The sequence below is a fragment of the Solanum verrucosum genome, unplaced genomic scaffold, assembly GCF_900185275.1.
Source record: "Solanum verrucosum unplaced genomic scaffold, falcon-dt-bn FXZP01000062.1, whole genome shotgun sequence".
In the NCBI taxonomy this organism is placed as follows: domain Eukaryota; kingdom Viridiplantae; phylum Streptophyta; class Magnoliopsida; order Solanales; family Solanaceae; genus Solanum; species Solanum verrucosum.
Genome location: NW_026020477.1, coordinates 8,023,896 through 8,047,883, shown reverse-complemented (window position 1 = coordinate 8,047,883; position 23,988 = coordinate 8,023,896). Strand labels below are relative to the sequence as shown.

General features: G+C 35.4%; 4 protein-coding genes across 5 annotated transcripts in view; 3 read left to right on the top strand and 1 right to left on the bottom strand.

Moving 5' to 3' along the window:
• Positions 1-654: 654 nt before the first annotated feature.
• LOC125809445 (uncharacterized) lies at positions 655-5,323 on the top strand. The gene is given in 4 exon segments (XM_049489081.1): positions 655-1,160; positions 1,881-3,031; positions 3,478-5,096; positions 5,279-5,323. Coding segments are annotated over 4 exon segments (3,285 nt in total). The 5' UTR covers positions 655-690.
• A 583-nt stretch (positions 5,324-5,906) lies between these two features.
• Positions 5,907-7,738, top strand: LOC125809149 (disease resistance protein RPV1-like). Its single transcript, XM_049488802.1, has 3 exons — positions 5,907-6,047; positions 6,132-7,037; positions 7,127-7,738. Exons 1-3 carry the CDS (start codon positions 5,916-5,918, stop codon positions 7,565-7,567), a joined length of 1,479 nt encoding a protein of 492 aa, XP_049344759.1. The 5' UTR covers positions 5,907-5,915; the 3' UTR covers positions 7,568-7,738.
• A 602-nt stretch (positions 7,739-8,340) lies between these two features.
• The window catches only part of LOC125809132 (E3 ubiquitin-protein ligase BRE1-like 1), a 139,115-nt gene continuing 123,467 nt past the window's right edge, over positions 8,341-23,988 (top strand). The window contains exon 1 of the mRNA XM_049488773.1: positions 8,341-8,347. The gene's annotated coding sequence lies outside the window, so the exon portion shown is untranslated. The remainder of the gene's footprint in view (positions 8,348-23,988) is intronic.
• On the bottom strand, positions 11,776-18,767 carry LOC125809189 (dephospho-CoA kinase-like). Of its 2 annotated transcripts, XM_049488847.1 has the most exons (5): positions 18,646-18,767; positions 17,614-17,829; positions 17,284-17,429; positions 12,048-12,485; positions 11,776-11,883 (listed from the first exon to the last, which is right to left on the bottom strand). In XM_049488847.1, exons 2-4 carry the CDS (start codon positions 17,719-17,721, stop codon positions 12,050-12,052), a joined length of 690 nt encoding a protein of 229 aa, XP_049344804.1. In that variant the 5' UTR covers positions 17,722-17,829; positions 18,646-18,767; the 3' UTR covers positions 11,776-11,883; positions 12,048-12,049. The 2 variants fall into 2 exon arrangements, with proteins under 2 accessions (XP_049344804.1, XP_049344803.1); XM_049488846.1 differs by lacking the exon at positions 18,646-18,767 and having other exon boundaries at positions 17,614-17,963.

Sequence of the window (23,988 nt, the reverse complement as noted above, 5' to 3'; positions counted from 1 at the left end):
GGAGCACTATCCCAAAATGGGCACTGTAGTGCACGATCTGAATTTAGCTGGAGCTCCAATGAAGGCTCCTTACACCAGATGAAAAACCCAAAGAAAAATGAAAAATCCCTACCAAAATAGAAAAAAAAGTTGATAAACTTTAAAGATAAGAGTTAGAATCATAGAATTTGATTCAAAAAGTTGATAACTTGGTATACCTACTTTAATATGAAAATTAACAAATAAATTTAAAAAAAAGAATTTATAATACACTTTGTTCAACACTTTTCGACTATTGATTCATATTTTTGAGAGTGTATTACTCTAACTATCAAAGATTTGAAGAAATAGAGTGCAAAAAGAGTTACAAAGGATAAATAATGTGAGTGTTAACGAAGAAAATATAAGAATTCAAAACAATGTGTCCTTAATTTCTTCTATTTGAATGGGGTTGAGAAACATAATTTTTTATTTATAAAAATTTTATAGGGAAGAGCCGCCCTGATTAATTGCCTTGCAAGTTCTTCTTCCTTTTTAATTAATATTTTGCAAATTCTTATAATACAAATGTGTACCATATTTTCCAAGGAAGAAAGAAAGCATATTTATCTATCCTATATAAGCAGTCATTTGATCTTTATGGTTTCTAACCTTAAGGATTTATAAAGAGTAACCTGAAAATACTTCCCCTGTATATGAGACCCTTCACCCATGGCAAATTTGTATTCACCATGTTATGATGTTTTCTTGAATTTTAGGGGAAAAGATGTACGCAGAACTTTTTTAGATCATCTCTATAAAGCATTATGTGATGTTGGAATTAATGTGTTTAGAGATGATGATGAACTTCCAAGAGGCGAGGACATTTCAGGGAGTTTACTTGAAGCAATTGAAGAGTCAAATATTTCTCTTGTTGTTTTCTCCAAAAATTATGCATCATCTAAATGGTGTCTTAATGAGCTGGTCAAAATTCTTGAATGTAAAGAAAAACTTGGACAGCTCATTATTCCTATTTTTTATGATGTTGATCCTTCTGAAGTACGCCGTCAAACTGGTTTAATTGGAGATTCCCTTGCCAAACATGAATCCAATTCAAGTCCAGAACAGTTGAGGAAGTGGAGAGCTGCTCTTACTGCAGTTGCAAGTTTAGGCGGATTCCATCTTCAAAATCATTTTAACGGGTAATAGTTCTTGCCATCTGTATTTATTTTTGTAAGAAAAATATATGTTCCCAATTTTCATGAGAGTTTGATATTTCCTTTTCATTTTCTGTTTTCTCTTCTGAATACACATTTGCTAGCCCGGCAGTGTTTAGAACATGGGAATGCAAAGATACAGTTCTGCTAATTAATTCCATCTTTTCTGCTATAGATCTCATTAATTAATTGCTGCAAATAATTAGCTCGTTTCTGCAATCAATTTTATTTTATTTTTTCATTATTTTTACATGACAGTACTATTCAACCTCTAGTCAATGTTTTATTACCATTATTTATCGATATATAGATGGTTGCTCAGCAGTGTTGGGTAAGTGATAGCAGTAAATCTGTTGATCAAGATGCAGGAAATGCATTACAGACCCCAAATATGATTTCTTCTCACATGCCTAATAGGCATAAATAATTAATACATGTGCTGGTGAGGTAGGTATTAACTGAGGTGAAGTTGTATGGAGGGGCCATCTGTGTATTGGTTTAGTACTTCGTGACGTTTTTCTGGATTATTCCCATCCATCTTTTAGTTACTAATTTTGATGTCCTTTTTGAAAAGCAAGAGAATAAAATTATTTTCCTTTCAAAATTCTATTACTTTATGACTTGATCTTGTAATTAGAATACCTTTTCTCCCTTACAAAATACTACTACTATTTATTTACTACTACCATTTTTCCTTTTGTGCAGTAGTGAAGTCAAGTTCATTGAGATGATTATCCAGGAGGTAGAGGGTAAATTAAACAAAAAATATATGGACATTGCAAGGCATCCAGTAGGAATTAATTCTCGTGTTAGTGAACTAATAAATAAGTTGTCATGGACGGTGTCAAGTGATGTCATGTATGTTGGAATCTGGGGCATGGGAGGGGTTGGTAAAACTACCTTAGCAAAAGCCATCTTCAACCAAATTTCTCCAAATTTTGATGGTAGCTCCTTTCTTCATGTTGGATCGCAAGTTTCAAGGGGGGGTAGCGGTTTGGTTGCTTTGCAAGAAAAGCTTCTCAAGGATACTCTCAGGAAAAGAATTGAAGTCAGTTGTGTCGACCATGGAATTGAATTGATTAAACAAAGGCTTCAATCAAAAAGAGTTCTCATCATCCTTGATGACGTTGCTGATGTTGAAGAAATATACTCATTAGTGGGAGGGAAGCATTGGTTTGGTCCTGGCAGTAGAATTATCATTACCACGAGGGACCAACACTTGCTGAAATGTTCCACATGTGATGTAAAATATGAGGTCAAGTGTATGACCGAAAGTGAAAGTCTACAGCTTTTCTGTTGGCATGCTTTCAAGAATCCCCTCCCTCCAGAAGACTTTGTGGAGATCTCTGAAAGTCTGGTAACATATGCACAAGGGCTTCCATTAGCACTTGAAGTTTTGGGATCCTCTTTATATACAAGGAGCATGGTAGAGTGGAAAAGTTCCATTGAGAGATTAAAGCAAATCCCTCACAATTCAATTGTAGAGAGAATAAGCTATGATGGTCTCCCTGATCATACAACTAAGGAAATATTCCTTGATATCGCATGTTTCTTTGAAGGATGCGACAAGGAAGATGTTTCTAAAATCCTCAGCAGTTGCGGTTTCTTCCCTGAAATTGGAATTAATGTCTTGATCGAGAAGAGTTTAGTAACAATAAATGAATCCAATCAACTGAGTTTGCATAATCTGATTAGAGATATGGGAAGAGAAATTGTTCGTAGAGAATCCAAATATCCAGGTGAACGTAGCAGATTGTGGGATCCTGATGATATTCGTGATTTGCTTACTGGACATAAGGTAATGGTTCATTCTACTTTGAAGCCTGACCTATATTTTCCCAAGATTAGAAAACAAGGTCTCCTCAAAATTTGTTTTAGAAAAAAATTCTTAAGCACTACCTTACTAAGCTGTTTACCAATGGAAACTTGCTTTACTTTTAAGCTAGTCAATATGTCATACATAACTTACTCTCATGCATCTTCTAAAGTCCTTATATTTATACTAAAATTTCTTCTTCTATGGATTACAAGTATCTGAAAAACAGTTGAAAGCCAGAGAGAAGTGTTTTATGATACTCCCGTTGTCCTACAATATTGAAAATTTTAACCTAATCACTATAAGATATCCCCTCTCTGCATTTAACACAAGGAAGTATCTATTGTAAGAGCAGCATGAGCTACCTTTTGGTTCATCATTTATATAGAAAAATACTTGTCATATGCGTATAACATTAAATTCACAAACATAGTAATTTTAGAAGCTCTGCATGTGTTGGTAATTTCATTATTGACCTTATACCAGATGCGGGTCCCAATCCATATAGAGTAATTTTTGCTTCTTTTTTAGTCTCTTCCTCAAGGAATTATATCAAGGATGAGGAAGGCAAAGTATTGGTGGAAGAGACCTCCATCAAGCAAAGATGGCAAAGATACTTTCACAAACTTTTGACTGAAGGAGGGGATGGAGATTTTGTGTTGGGTGAGTTGGCGCACTCTGAAAGACTTCGGAACTTTGGGTACTGTAGGTGTTTTAGGATCGAGGAGGTTATAAGTGCTATTAGTAGGATGAGCAGGGGAAGAGCGACCGGACCCGATGAGATTCCGGTGGAATTTTGGAAGAGCACGGACAAGGCAGGTATAGAGTGGTTAACTGGGCTGTTTAATGTTATTTTTAAGACGGCAAAGATGCCTGATGAATGGAGGTGGAGTACAATGGTTCCGTTGTATAAAAACAAGGGTGATATCCAAAACTATAACAACTACAGGGGTATCAAACTGCTAAGCCATACTATGAAGATTTGGGAAAGAGTGGTGGAGATGAGGGTGAGAAGAGGGGTGTCCATCTCTGAGAATCAGTTTGGATTCATGCCGGGACGATCGACTACCGAAGCCATTCATCTTATGTGAAGACTGGTAGAAAAATATAGAGAAAGGAAGAGAGACCTACATATGGTATTCATTGACCTTGAAAAGGCCTATGACAAAGTACCGAGGAATGTCCTCTGGAGGTGCTTGGAGGCTAAAGGTGTCCCAATGATTTATATTAGGGCGATAAAGGACATGTACGGTGGAGCCAAGACTCGGGTTAGAACGGTTGGAGGAGACTCGGAACATTTCCCAGTTGAGATGGGGCTGCATCAGGGATCAGTCCTTAGCCCTTTTCTATTTGTTGTGGTGATGGATGAGTTGACGCGGTCTATTCAGGAGAAGGTCCCATGGTGTATGTTATTTGCGGATGACATAGTACTGATTGATGAGATGCGGGACAGAGTTAATGCGAGGCTGGAGGTGTGGAGACAAACGCTGGAGTCCAAAGGGTTCAGGTTGAGTAGGACCAAAACTGAATATTTGGGATGCAAATTCAGTGATGCGGTGGATGAGGCAGATGGGGAAGTGAGACTTGACACACAGATTATTCCTAAGAAAGAAAGTTTTAAGTATCTTGGGGCTGTAATCCAAGGAAGTGGTGACATAGATGATGATGTCACACATCGCATTGGGGCGGCTTGGATGAAATGGAGGCTTGCCTCTGGAGTCTTGTGTGATAAGAAAGTTCCACCGAAACTTAAAGGTAAGTTCTACAGAGTGGTAGTTAGACCGGCCTTGTTGTATGGAGCGGAGTGTTGGCCAGCCAAGAACTCACATGTTCAAAAACTGCATGTTGCGGAGATGAGGATGTTGAGATGGATGTGTAGGCACACTAGGAGCGATAAGATTAGGAATGAGGCTATCCGAGAGAAGGTGGGAGTGGCCTCTGTGGTGGACAAGCTGAGGGAAGCGAGACTGAGATGGTTTGGGCATGTGAAGAGACGGTGCATAGACGCCCCAGTGAGGAGGTGCGAGGGGCTGGTTGTAGAGGGTACGCGGAGGGGTAGAGGTAGGCCTAAGAAGTATTGGGGAGAGGTGATTAGACATGACTTGGCTCAGCTTCGCATTACCGAGGACATGACTCTAGATAGGATAGATAGGAAGGAGTGGAGGTCGCGTATTAAGGTTGAAGGTTAGTAGGGCTAGCGTGTTGTCTTTCCTTGCGAGGGTATGGGTGGGTAGCGTTTGTAGTAGTCCTAGCCTTGCTCTTGTAGTTCTTGTCTGTGATCCTATAGCCATATGTCGTTTACTGCGTTTCACCTCTCACAGTATTTTCTTGATGTTATTGTCTCCTTTGTTGATTATGCCCTTTTTTTTTTTTCCTTATTGGATGCTATGTCCTATATAATGTTTCCTCTTCTTTTACTTGGTGTTGTTGTACTTGAGTTGAGGGTCCTCCGGAAATAGCCTCTCTACCTCCACGAGGTAGTGGTAAGGTCTGCGTACACTCTACCCTCCCCAGACCCCACTTAGTGGGATTTCACTGGGTATGTTGTTGTTGTTGGCATGAGAAACACACAACCATACCCAATGCAATATTAAGCATTGAATTGAGCCATTAGCTAATGAGGTGCTTCACTTTTCTTTGATTATGTAAAAGAATTAATAGTTTGACCCCCCTACACTACTGACTTTATTCACCTGAGCTCTCTATTCTAAATCTTGATCAATAAATTTCGAACACATCCTGTATGTCTTGATGGAACTGATCATTTCTCATCATGAATCCAGGGAGGGGAAAAAGTTGAGGCATTGAAGCTAGAAGAACCAGTATTTAAGGACATGCGTGTGAGTACAAAAGGATTTTCAAAAATGAAGAACCTAAGACTACTCCAAATTGATCATCTTCCTCTTGAAGGAAGCTTCAAGGACATGTTTACAGAGCTTAGAGTGTTAAAATGGCATCATCGCCATTTGGAACACTTCCCATCGGATTTGCATCTGGACAAACTTGTTATTTTGGATGTGAAACACAGCAGCTTCAAAGAGTCCCCTAGTACAAAGGTCTGATGTTCTACAACTTTACTCCTTGAATTTGAACAATTAAATCTGCTATTCTAGAGTTAATACATTGCTTCATTTGTCCAGCACTTAAGGTGTTTGAAGATTTTGGATCTGAGCTATTGTGAGAGCCTAGTGAGAACTTCAGACTTCACTGGTTCACCAATGCTTGAGAAACTACTTTTCAGAGGTTGTTCTAGTTTGACTGAGGTGCATTCATCAATTGAATATTTGGAGGTTCTTGTGTATTTAGATTTCACTGGGTGTAAGAAACTTAAGGGACTACCTGAAAGCATCTGTAAGCTGAAATCGCTCAAGAAGCTATATCTGAATGATTGTACAAATCTACAACAATTGCCTGCTGACATGGGGAATCTTAGGCGTTTGACGGCACTTTATGCAATGGGAACATCTATTAAACAACTACCAGTGTCTTGTAGACTTTTGAAGAATCTTCAACTCTTGGAAGTGGGAAATGGCTGCAAAATTTTACAACCTAAATCTCATCTTTCCTTCATTTCATCCTTTTTAGCATCAAAAGATCATGATATTCTTCCATCTTCTATTATAAATTTACCGTCCTTGGAAGTTCTAAAAGTTCCTTTCTTCAATCTGTGCCAAAGAGATATTCCCAATTGTCTTGGCCGATTATTCTCGCTGGAAGTCTTAGATTTAAGTGGAAATAACTTTCACAGCCCACCCCTCACTCTTAGTCACCTATCCAGGCTAAAAACCCTTAGCCTCTATGGATGCCCGAATCTCCTTATGCTCCCAAATCTTCCTTGTAACCTAGAAGAACTATGCACAAGGAATTGCAGGTCACTAGAAATGCTTCCAGATTTGTCAAGTGCAAACAGATTGCAACTGTTGGATTTCTGTGATTGCAGTAAATTGGTTGAGATTCGGGGCGTTGAGAGCCTTAAATACTTGAAGTATATGAATGCAATAGGTTGTATGCTCAGAAAAAATCCCCTAGCTGAAGGCTTCTTCAAGGTTGGTTGCTCTGTCACTTGTATAATTCAAACATTGTTGTTCCCTTATACATTTCTCTATGTAATACCTTTTCTCTGATTCATGTTTAGGCAAATTCTGCACTCAATGGCGTAAATGTTTTTCTTCACTGTGATGAGATTCCTAGCTGGTTAAGCTATCGGGTTGTGGGATCTTCAATATCTTTGATTGTTCCACAATACATGGAACAAGAATTCCTTGGCATGATTGTTTGGGCTATTTGTGGACCTCAAGGAGAACATTGTGTTGGAACCCCCATTGCCATCATCACTGACCAGAAAAATAGGATTGAGTATCCGCTTTTTGGTGCAGACATTCCAGTACGGTATGAGAGTTATGCATGGGTGAGCTATATGCCAAGACGACATTTCAAACGCCCAATTAAAGGCGGTGAGAAAATGATGGTTTCTATCAAAGAGCATCATTCATCAAAGGAAGGTTTAGGAAAGAAGTTTGGGGTTCATCTTTTGTTTGCAACCAGCCCAAAAGGAAAGTCATTCCTTTCGAGCTGATTGAGACAGAGATGATGGACTTTTGAGGTCTTGCTTTTGATTCAAGTTTAATATTTTTCCAACTTTTCTTGGGCTGCTGGGGTTTTGATAAACATCCAACCTGAGAACAAGTATTGTGTGTATGCATTTTGTAAGACCTTCCTACTTTCATTCTGACTATATATGGTAGTTTCTAAAAAAATTTTATGGTTGATATTGTGGTAGCAGTTGAATGTTATGTACTTTTAGAATTAGATGTTCAAAATGATCTGGTTTTCTAAGAAATATAATCTATGCAATACAAAAAGAGTTAATACCTAAAAGTTCTCCTAAATTATTCACGTTTTGCAAGTAAAATACTTAAAACTATAAGGTGTTATGTTACTTCTGAGCTTATAATGTTCTTTAAGCCAAAGTTGTACAGGTAAATCACTACTTATCTGGACTATGCTTTGTCAGAACAAATGTAGCTATTAGAACCTGCAGATTTATACCTTCACTCTTTATGCTATATATCAAATGGTTTTTCTGGTTCATTTTATTTTTATCCAAAAATTTGATCAAGTACACATATTAGGAGTTGTCCCTCAAAACTTGTTTTCTAATTTAGACTGCTTGCTAGGCCGTAATAAATGGAACAGCGGCTTCTACAAACACTATTATTCTTGTATAATAAGAACTAAAGAGAACTCCCATTTTTCACCTCTGGAGTGTGTAAGTAAGCATGATCCGATGATTGGGACATTCTGCTTATTGCTAAGAGGACAGTAGAAACCCATGAAATTGAGACCGTTTTCTGTTATAAATTTAATGCATGTTATTTCCAGTTCATTTTGTTTTAAGTCTGAAGAAGTGAGATTTTTAAGTACTAATCTTAGAGAGTTAAATTTTTTAAAACTGAGATGACATGCTAGGCTGGTGGAAGTGGATTACTGGTTGCTACACTTACTATCATTCTTGTGTTGATAACTAGAATTAAAGAAAACTTGCAATTTTCAATCTTGAAGAGTCGGCATGATCAGCAGTTTGGGATATTCTGGTTACTGTTCAAAGGATTGCAAGTAACTTCATGAAATTGAGATAGTGGAGTTTGAAATGCTCTGTGTGGTTCCTTGGTTTGTGTTCTATTACAACAAAAGGTTATATTTGATCTGTGTTGTGTGTTGACCTAGTGTGTTTTTTATTTTTATTTTTGAAACTGGTATAGTTGTATTCCTCAGCATTAAGGTATGCTGGAGACCTCCAAAAGGTAGTAACAAGCTAAAACAAGAGACTAATTACGGTAATCCTAAAAGATCTACTAATTGTTCAGCATTTTCTATACAATGTTCTTTACACCAAAAGTAGAAAGTTGCAATGCAGCTCCCTTTGATTTTCTGAATGTTGTTGAATCTATCTTCAAAGTTTCTTCCATTCTTCTCCCTCCGGATAGTCCACCAGATGCAGTGTGGGATTATTCTCCACCACGTCTTCTGTGTCTTGCTTCCCCCTCTCCTAATCCAGCAACTTAACAAGTTTGCGTGCTCTGGCATTGACCATTTTGTCTCTGTTAAACTGAGGAACATAGTCCAAAGAAGAGATGTGACTTTACAATGGAGAAACAGATGATTATTTGTCTCTCTAGCCTCAATACATAACATGCATCTGGACACAATTGGCAATCCCTTTTTCTGCAGGATCTCATGAGTGAGGCAAGCTTTCGTGATTACTAACCAAGCAAAGCACTTGACTTTAGTAGGAGCCATACTTTCCCATACATTCTTCCAAGGACCTATTTTGTTCTCAGGCATCCAGGATACCTCTTTTCTATAAATTCTGCCTACAGAGAACTTGCCATCCTCATCATGTTTCCATCTAAAAGTGTCATCTCGCACTTGCGTTTGTTTTAATTGTTACTCGACTAATGAAAAACACTCAGTTGGATGTTTTGGAACTTTTTGGGACATATCTTTTGTCTTCCTAACGCTTCGTTATAGCTTTCAATTACTGTTCAATAATGATTATGGAGATGGATGTTGCTGATTCTTCATATTGCATGCTCTGCTTGCAGTAACTTGTGGTTCCATTGTGGATGTTTGCTTTCTCTTTGGTATTCAGAACTAAATCTAAGCTTTAGTTTAAGACATTAAATGTCAAGTAATCTTTCTTGTTTTGGTAAAAAAAAATTCCTAGTTTAAATACATCGTACAACTTCCAATCTCACTAGTGATACATGCCTCTTTTACTTTCAAAATGCACTTACAGATCGGCGTACGCTTTGGGCAACTTTTATTCCATGAAATACGGGCTTGTGTTCCTTTTCCATTTGCTTTTTGAATGCATCTGTAATATAGTCGTATGATCCATGTGATACACTTCAGTTAATTATTAAAAGTTGCCAAGATATAAACAAAGTCCCTCCTGTAGTCTGACGTAAAATAAAGATAAGTTACAGGTATCATAATCATAATTATGCTCTATAATTCAATCAGAATCTCCTATAACCATGTTTGTCAACCAAGATCTATATACATAACTAGTCATTAACCTCAACCTAAACTGTGTTTCTCCTTATTTACTCATGTAATGGATGGGATGCTCCCTCCCTCCATCTTAGAGTCTTGACTGTGACTTCATCATGGAAGATTGCATCTTTGTCAAAAGCTTAGTTGAAACAGGGTCAATCCAGTTAACATGCACCAGGACTTCTAGTATATATGCCCAGATGATGTGATCAAGGTAAATGACAACTTCTTGGGATTTTCCTCCAGACCTTCTTGATCAAGACATTGATGATTTCGGTGGTAGCTCAGGTGTCCACTTTCTAGTGCACATCGAGTTAAAAAGGAATAAACTTAATATCAAATTCTTGTGCAAAAGCATGCACTTGTCATCACTGAATATTGTATGTTTATTGATTATGATCGATTATAGAGTACCACTATAAGAATAATTTGGTTCCTGAATGAACTAAATCATATCATCTTACCTAACTGACACCCCATCTGAAATACTCCATTGAAACCACATAAAATAACATGTCCTTTGAAACTATGCATGTGTAGGAAGTTCAGCTAAATACTGACTTGGTTCTATCCTTTCCAGTAAAGAAAAAAAGTAAGCTTATCGACTGAACAAGGACTGTAATACCGTCCAGAATTGCTGAAACCAATCATTACATGTCCAGCTTGAGAGTCGGCATATTGATAAACTCGTTAAACATCACGTTCAGCCCTTAATACAGCATCCATCACAAATGGCAACAGCTTTAGCAGTAAGAGATGACCTGTCACAACTTGTCGTGGATACAGACATTAAAAGATTGACCATATTTGCCTGACGTAGAGGCAATCAAGAAAGCTGCATAAGTGAATATATAACCTACAGAAAAGTGAGCTAATCCAACCAATAGTTCAGCCATGAAACGAGCAACCCATTGTGGAAAAATATAATCTAGAATAGGTATCATTAAAGCCAGAATAAGTACAGGTAGTGATGCCATCAAATGGAAAATTTTATATCATCAAAGGAGGCAGGACCAATGACAATGATAGGAATAGAACAGAATTGACAATATAAACCTCATTCCATTCTGACTGGGTTTTTGCTGCATTAATTCTCAGATCAATCAACCTACCATTAGCACAGAAACATTTGCTCCTAGCTTCCCAAAATAGTCGTTAACTTAAAAGGTTAGATAACACAAGGAATTCTGCTAAGTTCCAGTTTTTATCTTTAGCAGGGCAAACTCTGGCTCTACTACTACCACAAGAACAATCAGATTTAAGACCAAAATCCATTATACTAGATCACTAGTACAATACCTAGATATAAAACTATGGACACTACACCTTATTTTCTTCCTACAAAAATTTTGCAAACTACAGATCTCCTTATAAAAAGAATCAGGTATTTTGAAACAATAAAGAGTATAAACAACAGGTTTAGCAACCAGCAATAATTTAAGCAAGATTTCTTTAACCACACAGCACACATTTTTCTTTCCAACCTTGGAAACATTACATGCCTCTAACAAAATTTAAAGAGTCACTAGGAAACAGGAAGCAAGACAACACTGGAATAGCACATTGTGATGCCATTGTAAACCAACCATCAACTGGGGGCCTTATTTATTTTGTACAGCACATGACAATATCCTATTAGGGAAATCATTTTATCAGGGGTGGTGGTGGAAGGAGAACTCATTTTCAACAGAAAAAAAAAAGAAATCTTAGATCAAGTTAGTTCCAGATGCTCCAAAGAAATTCCAAAAAGCAGCAGAATCCCTCCGTTCATTGAATCAGTCCAAATTTACAATCAAATTATCGTACTTCAACTTTAACGTCTCAAACAAGTATCTAATGAAGCATAAAAGTTCATGTTGGAAGTACACACACAGTTTATTTAAAATGATAATAATAATAATAATTAGTACATACACAGTAGAGCTCGATTAAGGAGTAACTCTTCTCCCATACAGAAATGCATACATCGTGCTAAATCAAATTAGGTGAGTTATTACCTTCATGGACTTCTCTTGCAAATAGCAACACCGACAAAAATGGAGAACAACGCCAGAAAAGTTCCCTTTCTTGAGAGCATAAACTCAGTCCACGTCAAGGGCCTTGTAATCTGAGTTAACACTTTCTGGAACTGTTCATGCAAAGCCTCCAGTGAACCGGTGTTATCAATCACAATATCTGCCTGTGACCTCTTAAGATCCAGGGACATCTGTGCATTTATTCTGCTTTTGGCATCCTCCTCCATTGATCCATCTCTAATCATGAGCCGCTGCAGCTGTGTCTTAGGATCAACCCAAACGACAACAATGGGTTTAGTCCACTTATCCATCCTGGCCTCAAACAAAAGAGGAACATCAAGAACAATTATGGAGCAACCCTTTATCCACAGCTTCAAAACTTCCATTAAAATACCACGTGAGATAAATGGTGCTAGCAACCTACATAGACACAATCCCATGTTCAAAACCTTACATTGCAACAAAAACCATTATGTGATCCTGCAGCAATTCAAATCTTAGACAATCTGATAAAACTAGGCCAAAATATAATATTATTTGGAGTAAAGCAAGAAATAAATTAGTAGCCTCCCACATTTTGTTATTCAAGATATTTTTGCTGCTCCTTATCTTGTTTCTCAAGAAGCCAAGATCCTTTTGAGTGTCAACTTCAGCAGAATAGAAAGCTAATGCTATATTTCCATTGGATTAACTTCAAAGGCTACTAATATACTCAATAAAATACCGAAAACGGAATACCCATCTCCAGAAGCAGCAGCAGTTTGCCAATGTTAAAGGTACACTTTCAAGTGGCCAATGTTTTTGATCATTGTTGTCATAAGACAACAATATGGCCACATTTAAAAATGGTAACATGTACATATGAACATATGAGTCAAAACAGCAGTAAATAGTGGAAACAATCATTACAAAAACCCAACCATGCTTAGGAGTACTGCTTCACAAGGATCCTATCATATCAACTAGTGATCCATCCTCCTCTACATAGTTTTCTTTACACCAAAAATGAAACAAAAGAATACAATTCATCTTGACTTTCTGCACAAAATTGTATTTGTCTTCAAAAAATCTAGAGTTCCTTTCCTTCCAGATTGTCCATGCATGCTGGGACAAGTTTCCACCACCTCTTCTGCCTCACTGCTCCACCATCGTAGTTCCAACACATCAATAACTCACAAATTGTTGCTGGCATAGACCACCTGAGACCTACCATGTTGAGAAATAGTTGCCACAGTTGCCCAGCAATGGAACAATGTAAAAATTAATGACTGCTAGTTTCCCAAGTAGCACCACACATATGGTACCTAGAGCATAGCTGGAATCCCCTTTTTCTTAGATTTTCCTGAGTAAGGTAGGTTTCTCTTGCTACTAGACAGGAAAACATAGAAACTTAAAAGAATCCCTTACTTTCCATATAAACTTACATGGCCAGTGATCAATTTGGTGGTTTGACCTAGACAATAAGGTATAGGAAGATTTGACAGTGAAGACCCCTTCTTTGCCAGGCTTCCAGATCAAGTGTCGTCAGAATCTTTGAGACCATGGAAGGAATTTAATATCTTGAACAATTCAACAACTCTTTCCAGTACCAAGTCATGTAGTAGTCTTTTGAAAGTAATGTTCCACCTCTGCACTCCCTTCACTGTTTCTAGATTTGCTTCAGGTAGTGTTGCAATGCTATAGAAACCAGGGAACAGTTCTTTCACAGAGCCATGTCCAAGCCAGTCATCATTCCAGTATAGAGTTCTTCTTCCTTTACCCACTCTTATACCGGTGTTATCAATCATAAAGTTCCAGGAAGATCTAATGGCTCACCCCATAGAGGTTGTTGACAATTCTTGTACACCACTGTCCATCTTGGCCATACTTGTCATGAATAACCCTTCTCCATAGAGCATTAGTCTCCAAGTAATACCTTCAAAACTACTTCACAAGCAAGCTTTGATTATGAGCATTTAGATTCCTTGTGCCTAAGCCTCTTTTCCTTTTGTTAGTAATGAGACTTTTCCAATTAACCAAATGTACTTTCTTGTCTTTGTTGCCTTGACATATGAAATTCCTCCTTAATGTGTCAATTTTGTTCCTTACCTTACAAGGTGAAGGAACCAGAGACAACTTTTAATGTTTAAAAAAAAAAGGAACCAGAGATATGACATATGTAGATAGTGCATCCAGATTCCAGAACACAGTTTACCAGAACTATATTCTCCCAAAGAGAGATATTGACACTTTTAGATTGCTAGCCTCTTCTCACACCTTTCAATACCCCAATCCAGAGTTCTCAAGCTTTACTTGTTTCCCCTGGGAAGAGCCCTAGATGAATAGTTGGTAATGACCCCGCTCACATCTGAAGATAGCTGCTAGCACCTGGATGTTGGCAACTTCCTTAACTGGGAATAGCATGCTCTTACTCCAATTAACATGTAGCCCTAATACTACTTCAAAGATCACCAGAATAACTCTCAGATGTTTTACTTGGTCAATATCAGCATCACAGAAGATTGAAGAGTCATCTGTTGTAATCGCAGCACTATTGTCCTCCCTGATTGCAGCTTTAAACCCCTTCAGAAAAGACCATTGTCCTTCACCACCTTAAACAACTGGTTCAGTCCTTCCACTGCAATAAGAAACAGGAATGGTGATAGAGGATCACCTTGCCTCAAACCTCTCACGGAAGGGAAAGGTCCTTCTGTGCACCCATTCACCAAGATAGAAAATTTCACAATCTTTATGTCGAAGAGATCCAATTAATCCACTTCACACCAAAGGCCATGCCTTTTAGAAATTTAAGAAGGAAGGTCCAATTAACATGGTCATGTGCCTTGAAGCATAACATCCAACAAAATTGACTTATTTCTATATTCGCTGTTAAACTTCAAGTATAACATCCAACAAAGTTGACTTATTTCTATATTTGCTGTTAAACTTCAAGCATAACATCCCACAAAGTTGACTAATTTCTATATTTGTTGTCGAATTGTACTCTCAATTAATCAATCAAAGCCTCAAGCCCATAATAATTTGAGGTTGGCTATATGCTCTGTATCGGTTCCCACTCTATTCAGGCTACTTCATTTCATCACTCAATAGCTTGACTTTCTTAAGCCTAATAAGAGTTCTATAAAACTGGAGCTTCTCTAAATGACTGAATCTCACATGTCTCTCTAAACCGACATCAAAATCTCTAACTACATGGAAAAGACTATGATAAACACAAGACTTGGCATAAATGTAATAAAAACAACCATGCCTTTATCCTAAAAATGATATCATCTATAAAACTGGAGGTTTCTACATTTCACATGTCTCTCTAAACTAACACACAAATCTCTAACTAAAAAGAAAAGACTGTAGTAAACACAAGATTAAAGTAAATGTAACAAAAACAACTATGCCTTAATCCTTCAATTTTCAAAGAGCTACTAAACTGCCAATCCCAAAGAGATTATACTCTTTACTGACCAAAGTAAAATAAATGTCATTGATAAGAGATGTTTTAAACCTACATAAAAAAAAAAAAAAGATAAGAGATGTTTTAAGCATTTAGTATTAATATTCTGAAATATAACAGTTTGATAGCAGTTTACTTATGGTTTTTATTTCTCTGCGTTCACCCCTCATGTTTACTTCTCCGAGTTCAAGTTCCAGGCATGGAAACAAGTTGTCTCATTTGTGTGGAAAGAGAAACTAAGTTCTCAAGGAAGCTCCAAAATCACCACACCAAATCAAACCAGAATCAGCTATAGGATGAAGTTTTCCAGATATAAAGTTTTTCTTCATATATTTTGATTGTAGAATGTTAAATTAGGTCTTAGGCCTAATTTAACATGGTATCAGAGCAGGGCCCGTCTCACCCGATGTTGGGGCCCCCAAAAATCAAAAATTGCCCACGCACCAGATGCTAAGATGCACTGGGCGTGAGGTGGGGTGTTAAAGAATGACAAAAGTCTCACATCGGTGGTTAATGAGATGGGTGGACTCCTTATAAGGCATGGGCAATCCTCCTCCCTTTGAGCTAGCTTTTGGGGTGTGAGTTAGGCCTAAGACCTAATTTAATGTTAAATTAGGTCTTAGGCCTAACTCACACCCCAAAAGCTAGCTCAAAGGGAGGAGGATTGCCCATGCCTTATAAGGAGTCCACCCATCTCATTAACCACCGATGTGAGACTTTTGTCATTCTTTAACACCCCACCTCACGCCCAGTGCTTAGCATCTGGTGCGTGGGCAATTTTTGATTTTTGGGGGCCCCAACATCGGGTGAGACGGGCCCTGCTCTGATACCATGTTACATTAGGTCTTAGGCCTAACTCACACCCCAAAAGCTAGCTCAAAGGGAGGAGGATTGCCCAAGCCTTATAAGGAGTCCACCCATCTCATTAACCACCGATGTGGGACTTTTGTCATTCTTTAACATGTTAAATTAGGTCTTAAGCCTAACTCACACCCCAAAAGCTAGCTCAAAGGGAGGAGGATTGTCCAAGCCTTATAAGGAGTCCACCCATCTCATTAACCACCGATGTGGGACTTTTGTCATTCTTTAACACCCCACCTCACGCCCAGTGCTTAGCATCTGGTGCGTGGGCAATTTTTATTTTGGGGGTCCCAACATCGGGTGAGACGGGCCCTGCTCTGATACCATGTTAAATTAGGTCTTAGGCCTAATTCACACCCCAAAAGCTAGCTCAAAGGGAGGAGGATTGCCCAAGCCTTATAAGGAGTCCACCCATCTCATTAACCACCGATGTGGGACTTTTGTCATTCTTTAACAGGAACTATCCTGAACCTTTTTTATTAGTGTTACTCGGCGAACATAAGAAAATAAGAGGAAGTACTAGTTTTGTTTCTTTGGATTAGACAAAAAGTATCCAATTTTTTGTTTTTAATGACAAGGAAACCTGCAGCCGCTATCCTTGGGTGCGCACAGGGTAAAGCCCCAGCTCCTATGCAATAGCTCGCAAACCACATAGGAGAGGTAACCCACACTATGCAAGCCCGGTGCGACGAGCTCGACCCAGAAAGACTGAATACAGGATTAATTATCTGCTGATCTAATTGAAAGACTGATTACAGGACTAATTATCTGCTGATCCATTTTTTCCTTTATCATAACATTATATCAGACAAGTTGAACGTGTAAATTATATAACAATAAACCAGGAAGACTAAAAAAGTAGAACTTCACTCAGCAACTAGTTCATATTTTCATACCAAACTTTACCTATTAAGAAGCTGACGTCTTCCCGGATCAGAGAATACTATTTGACCTAGCTTTGCACGATCAACTTCTCCATTTTCCAGTAAGATATCCTCACCAAATGCGGCAACAACCTTTTTCCAACCACCTGTTCCTTTCTTCAAAACGTTCTACATAATTATATTTTTTTGTCAGTATATAGAGCTTGCCAAAAACTTGCACAAATTTTAGCGGATGGAGATAATATGCCCAAATTGACAGTTAATCAAGCATAATATATTAAGACTCTTTATATTTGATGCACTAAATAAGCCTGGTAACGGAATAGCAAAAGGAAAAGGAAAACGTAGTTACCCGAGCTACGATGTCAGCATCGACAACGGGAATACCATGAGCCTTGAAAAGGTTGGAGACAGTGCTCTTCCCTGAAGCAATCCCTCCGGTCAGTCCGACTATCCTCATTCTTATTTTGGGAACAAAACAAGTGATGAGGAACAACTCCAGTACTCCAGCTGCTCAAACTCAGTTTCTTCCTCTGCTTCTCTCACAATTCCATCAACCAACTAGCTTCTGGATTTGAGGAAATCTTCAAATCAATTTGGAATTGAACAAGTAGCTGGAGGTTCATTACCAAAAAGAATTGAATACAGAACTTCTATTGCACCATAAACTACAAACTTCTTTAGTGAAGGTAGAAACATTTTACGCATAAAAGCATTAAATATGGACCTGTGATTTAAGTTGGTGGAAAGCATCAAAGGATAGACACATTATCATTAAAAAATACACACACACACACACATCAAAGCACAGAGAGAGAACTCAATCATCTAAGAAGATTAATTTCAATTCACACAGTTATCAATCCACCACACATACATGCTCAGTATAGAAGTGGTGATAAAATCTTTACATGGTTCTCATTGCTCAAGAAAACATATTCAACCAAAACATTTCTACCATTGCAGTTTACTGGAGAATATGAAGCCGACACATAAATTTTGTACCTCAAATATCTCAATAGAGGTTCCACAACCACCATCATAAATTATGATGAACAAGTTTACTTGAGCAGATCACAAATAAATATTACATAACAGAATGCATTATCGGAGTATTGAATGGGTGTACCACCAAAGGTATAGAAAATTTGTTCATTTTTTTCAAATTCGGTTTGGTTCAATTAGGTATTTCTGAACCGATTTCTTTTTTTTTTGGTTCAACTCTGTTACACCTATTCGCCTCTATCAAAGCCAGGAAATTAAATGGGAAAGTGAAGAACAGGTAAGACCCTCTCGAACAATAACAACTACTCCATTTTTATGAATTCAACCTTCAACTGTAAAAGAAAATCAACATTCAAGTAGTAAACTAGAAGTAGCTAACCAAATGGCAAGAGAGAATAGTACCTTGACGCTGGTCGGATTCGAGGTCGGAATAGCCGGAGGCTCAGTCGGTACTCAGTCGCCGGCAGAGTGGAGATTAGGAAATACAGAATTTTGGGACAATGCAAATGCAACCATGTTTTTTTTTTAGAAATCAAAATATTACTACCTCCGTCCACTTTTAATAGTACAATTTGCTAATTTTAGAGTCAAATTATAAAAAATTTAACTAACATTTCATGATGTATTTTTTCATCGTATTGATACGTAACAAAATGTAATATATAGTACTACCTAATATGGGAAAGATATATTATAACTCAATCTGATTTCTATTAACCGTCAAATGGTAATTTTTATTAATATATTAAAAAAATATTACCTAAACTAAAACCAAGAAATTTGGGAAGAAAATTTAGTAAGTTGAATGGCTAAAAACGACAAATAAGAAAGAGATTTTTTCATAAACAATGAGATTTTTGGAGTTTATTTACATAATATAGTGATATTTTTTATATTTATTAAATGTAGCAAGACTTTTCCTAAAAAAATGATGTGCAATATAGTGTATGAGAACATGAGGATGTTGTATCATAAATATAGCCACAACCCACAATAAAAAGAAGAAAATTGCGATAGAATGTTTAAAAATAAAAATAAAAATGGACATCCTTTAAAATGAATTATAAAAGTAAAATGAATTTATATCTAATGTAGTTTGTTAATCAAGCTAGTTGGTCAGATCTTGGATCTTAGAATTATGAAGAATTATACTCGATCTCGAGATGAACCACTTTACAGCAAAATCATGGGTTATAGCCTTAAGAACCAATCCATAGAGTATAAGATTCCTAGAACACACATAAACATAATGAAACTCATTTATTCATATATGAGAAATCAAGTTAAATAATAGATTATTCAGAAAAAATAACCAATAAACATATAATATATATGTATATTAACCAGCGATGGTAAATATTATTACAGAAATAGTCAAATGTATCGAAGCTAAAACAAGGAATTTGCCTTTTGGATCGACCTCATCTCATCGGACCGAACTTATCTAGTGCGGGTTATCTTCTTTGTGTGATTTACAAGCTATTATATAGAAATGAGGAATTTACCCTATGTACACCCAAAAACTAGCGAGGTTAACTTCCTCTTCATATATTGGTACTCAAAAATGAAGAAGGCCTAAAATTAATGAAGACCCATAGTATGAGGCCTTTTAAGGTCATCACTCACCAACAATTATGGGCCTAGAAATTCTCGTTTCACTATATTTCTCACAACATATTAGTGAATAACTAGTCTTCCTCATTTTTTATTTTTAGATTTTAACTTATATGGACTAACACTGTAATTTTCATACTTTTAATATATTTTAAAAGTTACTATATAATTGTAACAGGTTATTTACTGCACTCATTAAAATTATCAAATTATATTACTGCCACCAAATAATAATATTGTTAGTGTACGAAAGATTCATTATCTCTTTTCGAGGAAATGAGATCTCTTTTCCTTTTACAGTTTGAATTAAAGAAAATGTCTTTTTTTTTCATTTTTATATCATGTAAGTATGAAAAAATAGATAAATCTAAAAATATTGATAAAAGACTAAAAACCCATTTCTCCCTTATTTTTCAGCCTTATTTAATTATAGAAAAAGGTATTTTTCACTTTCACAATTAAAGAGACGTAACAAGTAATCAATAAAATTGAGTGGGATATTAATTAGAATAACTTTCCCATATAGCAAACATAAAAATCATATTTGTATGTTATAGCTATAGGTTGCATAATTGTGCTCCATAACAAATTTTATGTTTGCTATGGAGCTTTTGATTTGTATAATTTGCTAGATGCATCCAATTTTATACAAATTGTTTAATTTTGTATAAATTCATTTATACATTGTAATTTGTATAATAAGATCTATATTTGTATAATTATAAGTGTATAGGACAAAAATATATGTATTTGTATTTGTATATACACTTTTCTCTCGCTTTATACAAATACAAACGCATTTTATACATTTTATACATGTATATACCGAATGGGTAATTGTATACCGAAAAAGGCTAATTATATACCAAACCAGATGACAAAAAAATGAGATGTTTGCTGCGAATTACAAATAAAATAAACCATGGCTATAATTTAATTTGAATTAATAATTTATTATTTTATACAATTTTCCCTATTAATTAACCACCAAGCTTAATTTCTTGACAAATATAATACTAGAATACGTCCACCTTTTATTTATATTTTTTGCTATAGAAAACATGTTCATATATAAAAGGGAAAATTACACGAAATGAAAAATATCTAAAATATATTATGTAATATAGTTATAGTTTCGATTATTTTTAATCCGTGGCTATAATTTGTGAAATTTTGCTATTCAATTTCCTAATTGTATAAATTCAGAATTTGTATAATTTGGTTCATGATTGTATAAATCCAGAATTTGTATATGCTTACGCTAACTATTTGTATACTATTTATAAGAAATTCATAATAAATTACTTTGTTTGTATATTGGCAAGTGGAATATACAAACATAGTTCTGAAAAGTTTCTAAATGTATAAATTCAGAGTTTGTATATACTTACTATGTTTGTATATTCGCTCGAAATATACAAACAGACAAGCGAAATATACAAATCGCAGCCTCCATTTATATATACTTATCATTTTTGTATATTTGCAAGCGAAATATACAAACGGGCAAGTGACATATACAAATCACAGTATCCATAGCAAACGGAACTATAGCTACGGAGCGCAATTACCGAAATTATAGTTATAGAGACTTATTATGTCTATTATTTTTGTTATTTTTGAATTTTTCTCTATATAAAATCTAGGTGTAGACTTCGTTGATCTGGTAGAGTCATTGAAGAGAAGAGCTATTGGGACTGTTGGGAACAATTCCTTAGGTGTTACAAAGACCGTTGAAACCTTAAATTGCTCAAGTTTAGTGGAAATTTGAAGAAAAAAAACACCTAAAGAGATAGATTTTAGTTTTTTCCTCCTTTAAGCAACGAGTTTTTCGTGCTAAATATTTGTATTGATTTACTTTATTCCGTAATTTATCTTCTTGCATAGATGCTTAAAGAACAAGGTTCTTTGAGTGCTTAGTAGCAGTCAAACCAACGATAATTATCCATTAATAATCATATATATTTATCTTTTAAATAACCTGATAGTATCAAGCTTTTTTACGTACACATGCAATAATGTATACAAATTAGGGGTGTATAAAACTGAACCAAAAACCGAACCAAACCGCAAATCGAGTCAACCCGAAAAAAACCCGACTAGTGGTTTGGTTTGACTTGGTTTGGTTTTGAAACAAAAAACGGACTATATTTGGGTTGGTTTGGTTTTAATTAAAAAAAACCAACCCGAGACCAAACCAATCCGACATTATATATATAATTTTAAAATTTTATTTTATACATAAAAATATTTACTTTGATATAATTTTAAAATATTTCTTATACTTTTTCATAGTTTTTATCTTTTAATATATTATTTCAAGTTTGAAACTTAGAATTATGAATGGGCCAATAAAGATTATAGTCCACAAATGTTGGTAATTATAATAAAGCTTAAATCAAAATCAATTAATACTAATGCAAAAAGAAAATCAATTCAACACTAAGAATGACAATAATATTGAATATTTGTTCTTTAGTTTTACATTGATTCAGACAATTAAAATACATAATCTAATTTTAATTTCCTTTAATATTTAGTCATGTAACTAATACTTATTAAACTTAATTTTAGCATGATTTAGTACTTTTAAATTATGATCATTTTCATTATGACTTGTTAATTTGCAATATTTGTTTTACGCGATTTCATTATTATTATTTTTGTTGGATATTTTTGTGTCATTAATCATATCATATTGTGTAATATTTTTAATAAACATCTTAGATGGTTGTATTTTGGTAGGACTAAAGAAATATTTGAAGTACAAGTAAATTATATGTTTGTATGAATACTTTACCGGAAAAACCCGAAAAACTGAAAAAACCCGAGGTTGAAAAACCCGAGTTTTATTGGTTTGGTTTGGTTTATAAATTTAAAAATCCAACACGAATAGTTTGGTTTGATATTTGAAAAACCCGAACCAACCCGGCAATGTACACCCCTAAATTACAAACTTATACTCAAAATAAATAGGAAAACTAGAGGTAGAACAAAGGACACAACATTATAGACATAGATGTGTGTGTGTGAATAGAGGATGGGCTTTGGAGACAATCTTAGAGAAGAAAGATTATCTTGAATCATCAACTACTATCTATGTGTATCAAGTCATGCGGACTGTCCATTTTGAAGTAAAAAGGAAGAAAAGATATAGAAAAAGAAAAGTAGAAAATGTAGCTAAAGAGGAACATAAATATATAGCAATTGGCCTACCATGTTATCTAAAGACCCTATTATTAATTTTGATAGAAAAATCTAATATAAAGCCTTTTACAAGAACCTTCATTAAGTTTGGACACAAAATGATATGCCTTCTAAAAAGAGTTGTTTGACTTGAGCCTTTAAAAGTAGTCTTTATTGTCTAACCTTTTTCTTTTCTAAACCTACATTTAATTTTTGATTTAGTGTTTTTTCTCTCAAACTTGGCCAAGACATCCAAGAATACATATCAAGATATTTAATTGCAAATGTAATTTGATTTTAGTATGTATGTTTTTTTTATGTGTTTGAAGGGAGATTTCATGCCACGGTCAATTATTTTTATCGTGGATCAGGAGTTCACGAGTTCAAGACGTGAAAATATTTTTTTAAGAAAATGTAAGGTAAGATTAAGTAAATATTAGATCTAATGTGGTTCAATCCTTTTAGATCCAGTCAAGTCTGATCCTTAATTTATTTAAATTTCACACATAGTGTGAATCTTCATGTAAGAGGTTACTCTTTTTTTTAAAAAAATATTTATTTATATTATTATTATTATTATTATTATTATTATTATTATTATTTTATTATTAATTCGCTATTCTTTTCAATTTTCTGATTTGTGGGATTTAATTTCCTTTTCTTTCCTCCACATTTCTGTTTATTTTTCTATTCTGTATGTTACATATGATATTGTATTACTACCAGTGAGGGTTTCTATATAAGTTTATAAAGCAAAAAATGTCATTAATTAACTAAACGTATTAGATGTAAAAATTAACGAATGCTATTAAATATTTTAGCACATTTAGATGATAGGTTTTGAAATAATTTCTTGAGTCTTAATTAATTAGTTTTATAATAATAATAATAATAATAATAATAACAATAATAATAGTTATAT

What these genes read in the sequence shown, in the direction of transcription:
- LOC125809149 (XM_049488802.1), top strand. Translation starts at nt 5,916, where the DNA reads ATGTTTACAGAGCTTAGAGTGTTAAAATGGCATCATCGCCATTTGGAA. An exon ending in AAGAGTCCCCTAGTACAAAG is followed by an intron (nt 6,048 to 6,131) that starts GTCTGATGTTCT and finishes TCATTTGTCCAG; the next exon opens with CACTTAAGGTGTTTGAAGAT. An exon ending in TAGCTGAAGGCTTCTTCAAG is followed by an intron (nt 7,038 to 7,126) that starts GTTGGTTGCTCT and finishes ATTCATGTTTAG; the next exon opens with GCAAATTCTGCACTCAATGG.
- LOC125809189 (XM_049488847.1), bottom strand. Translation starts at nt 17,721, where the DNA reads ATGAGGATAGTCGGACTGACCGGAGGGATTGCTTCAGGGAAGAGCACT. An exon ending in ATGCTGACATCGTAGCTCGG is followed by an intron (nt 17,430 to 17,613) that starts GTAACTACGTTT and finishes ATAATTATGTAG; the next exon opens with AACGTTTTGAAGAAAGGAAC. An exon ending in AGACGTCAGCTTCTTAATAG is followed by an intron (nt 12,486 to 17,283) that starts GTAAAGTTTGGT and finishes GTGTCTATGTAG; the next exon opens with GTTGCTAGCACCATTTATCT.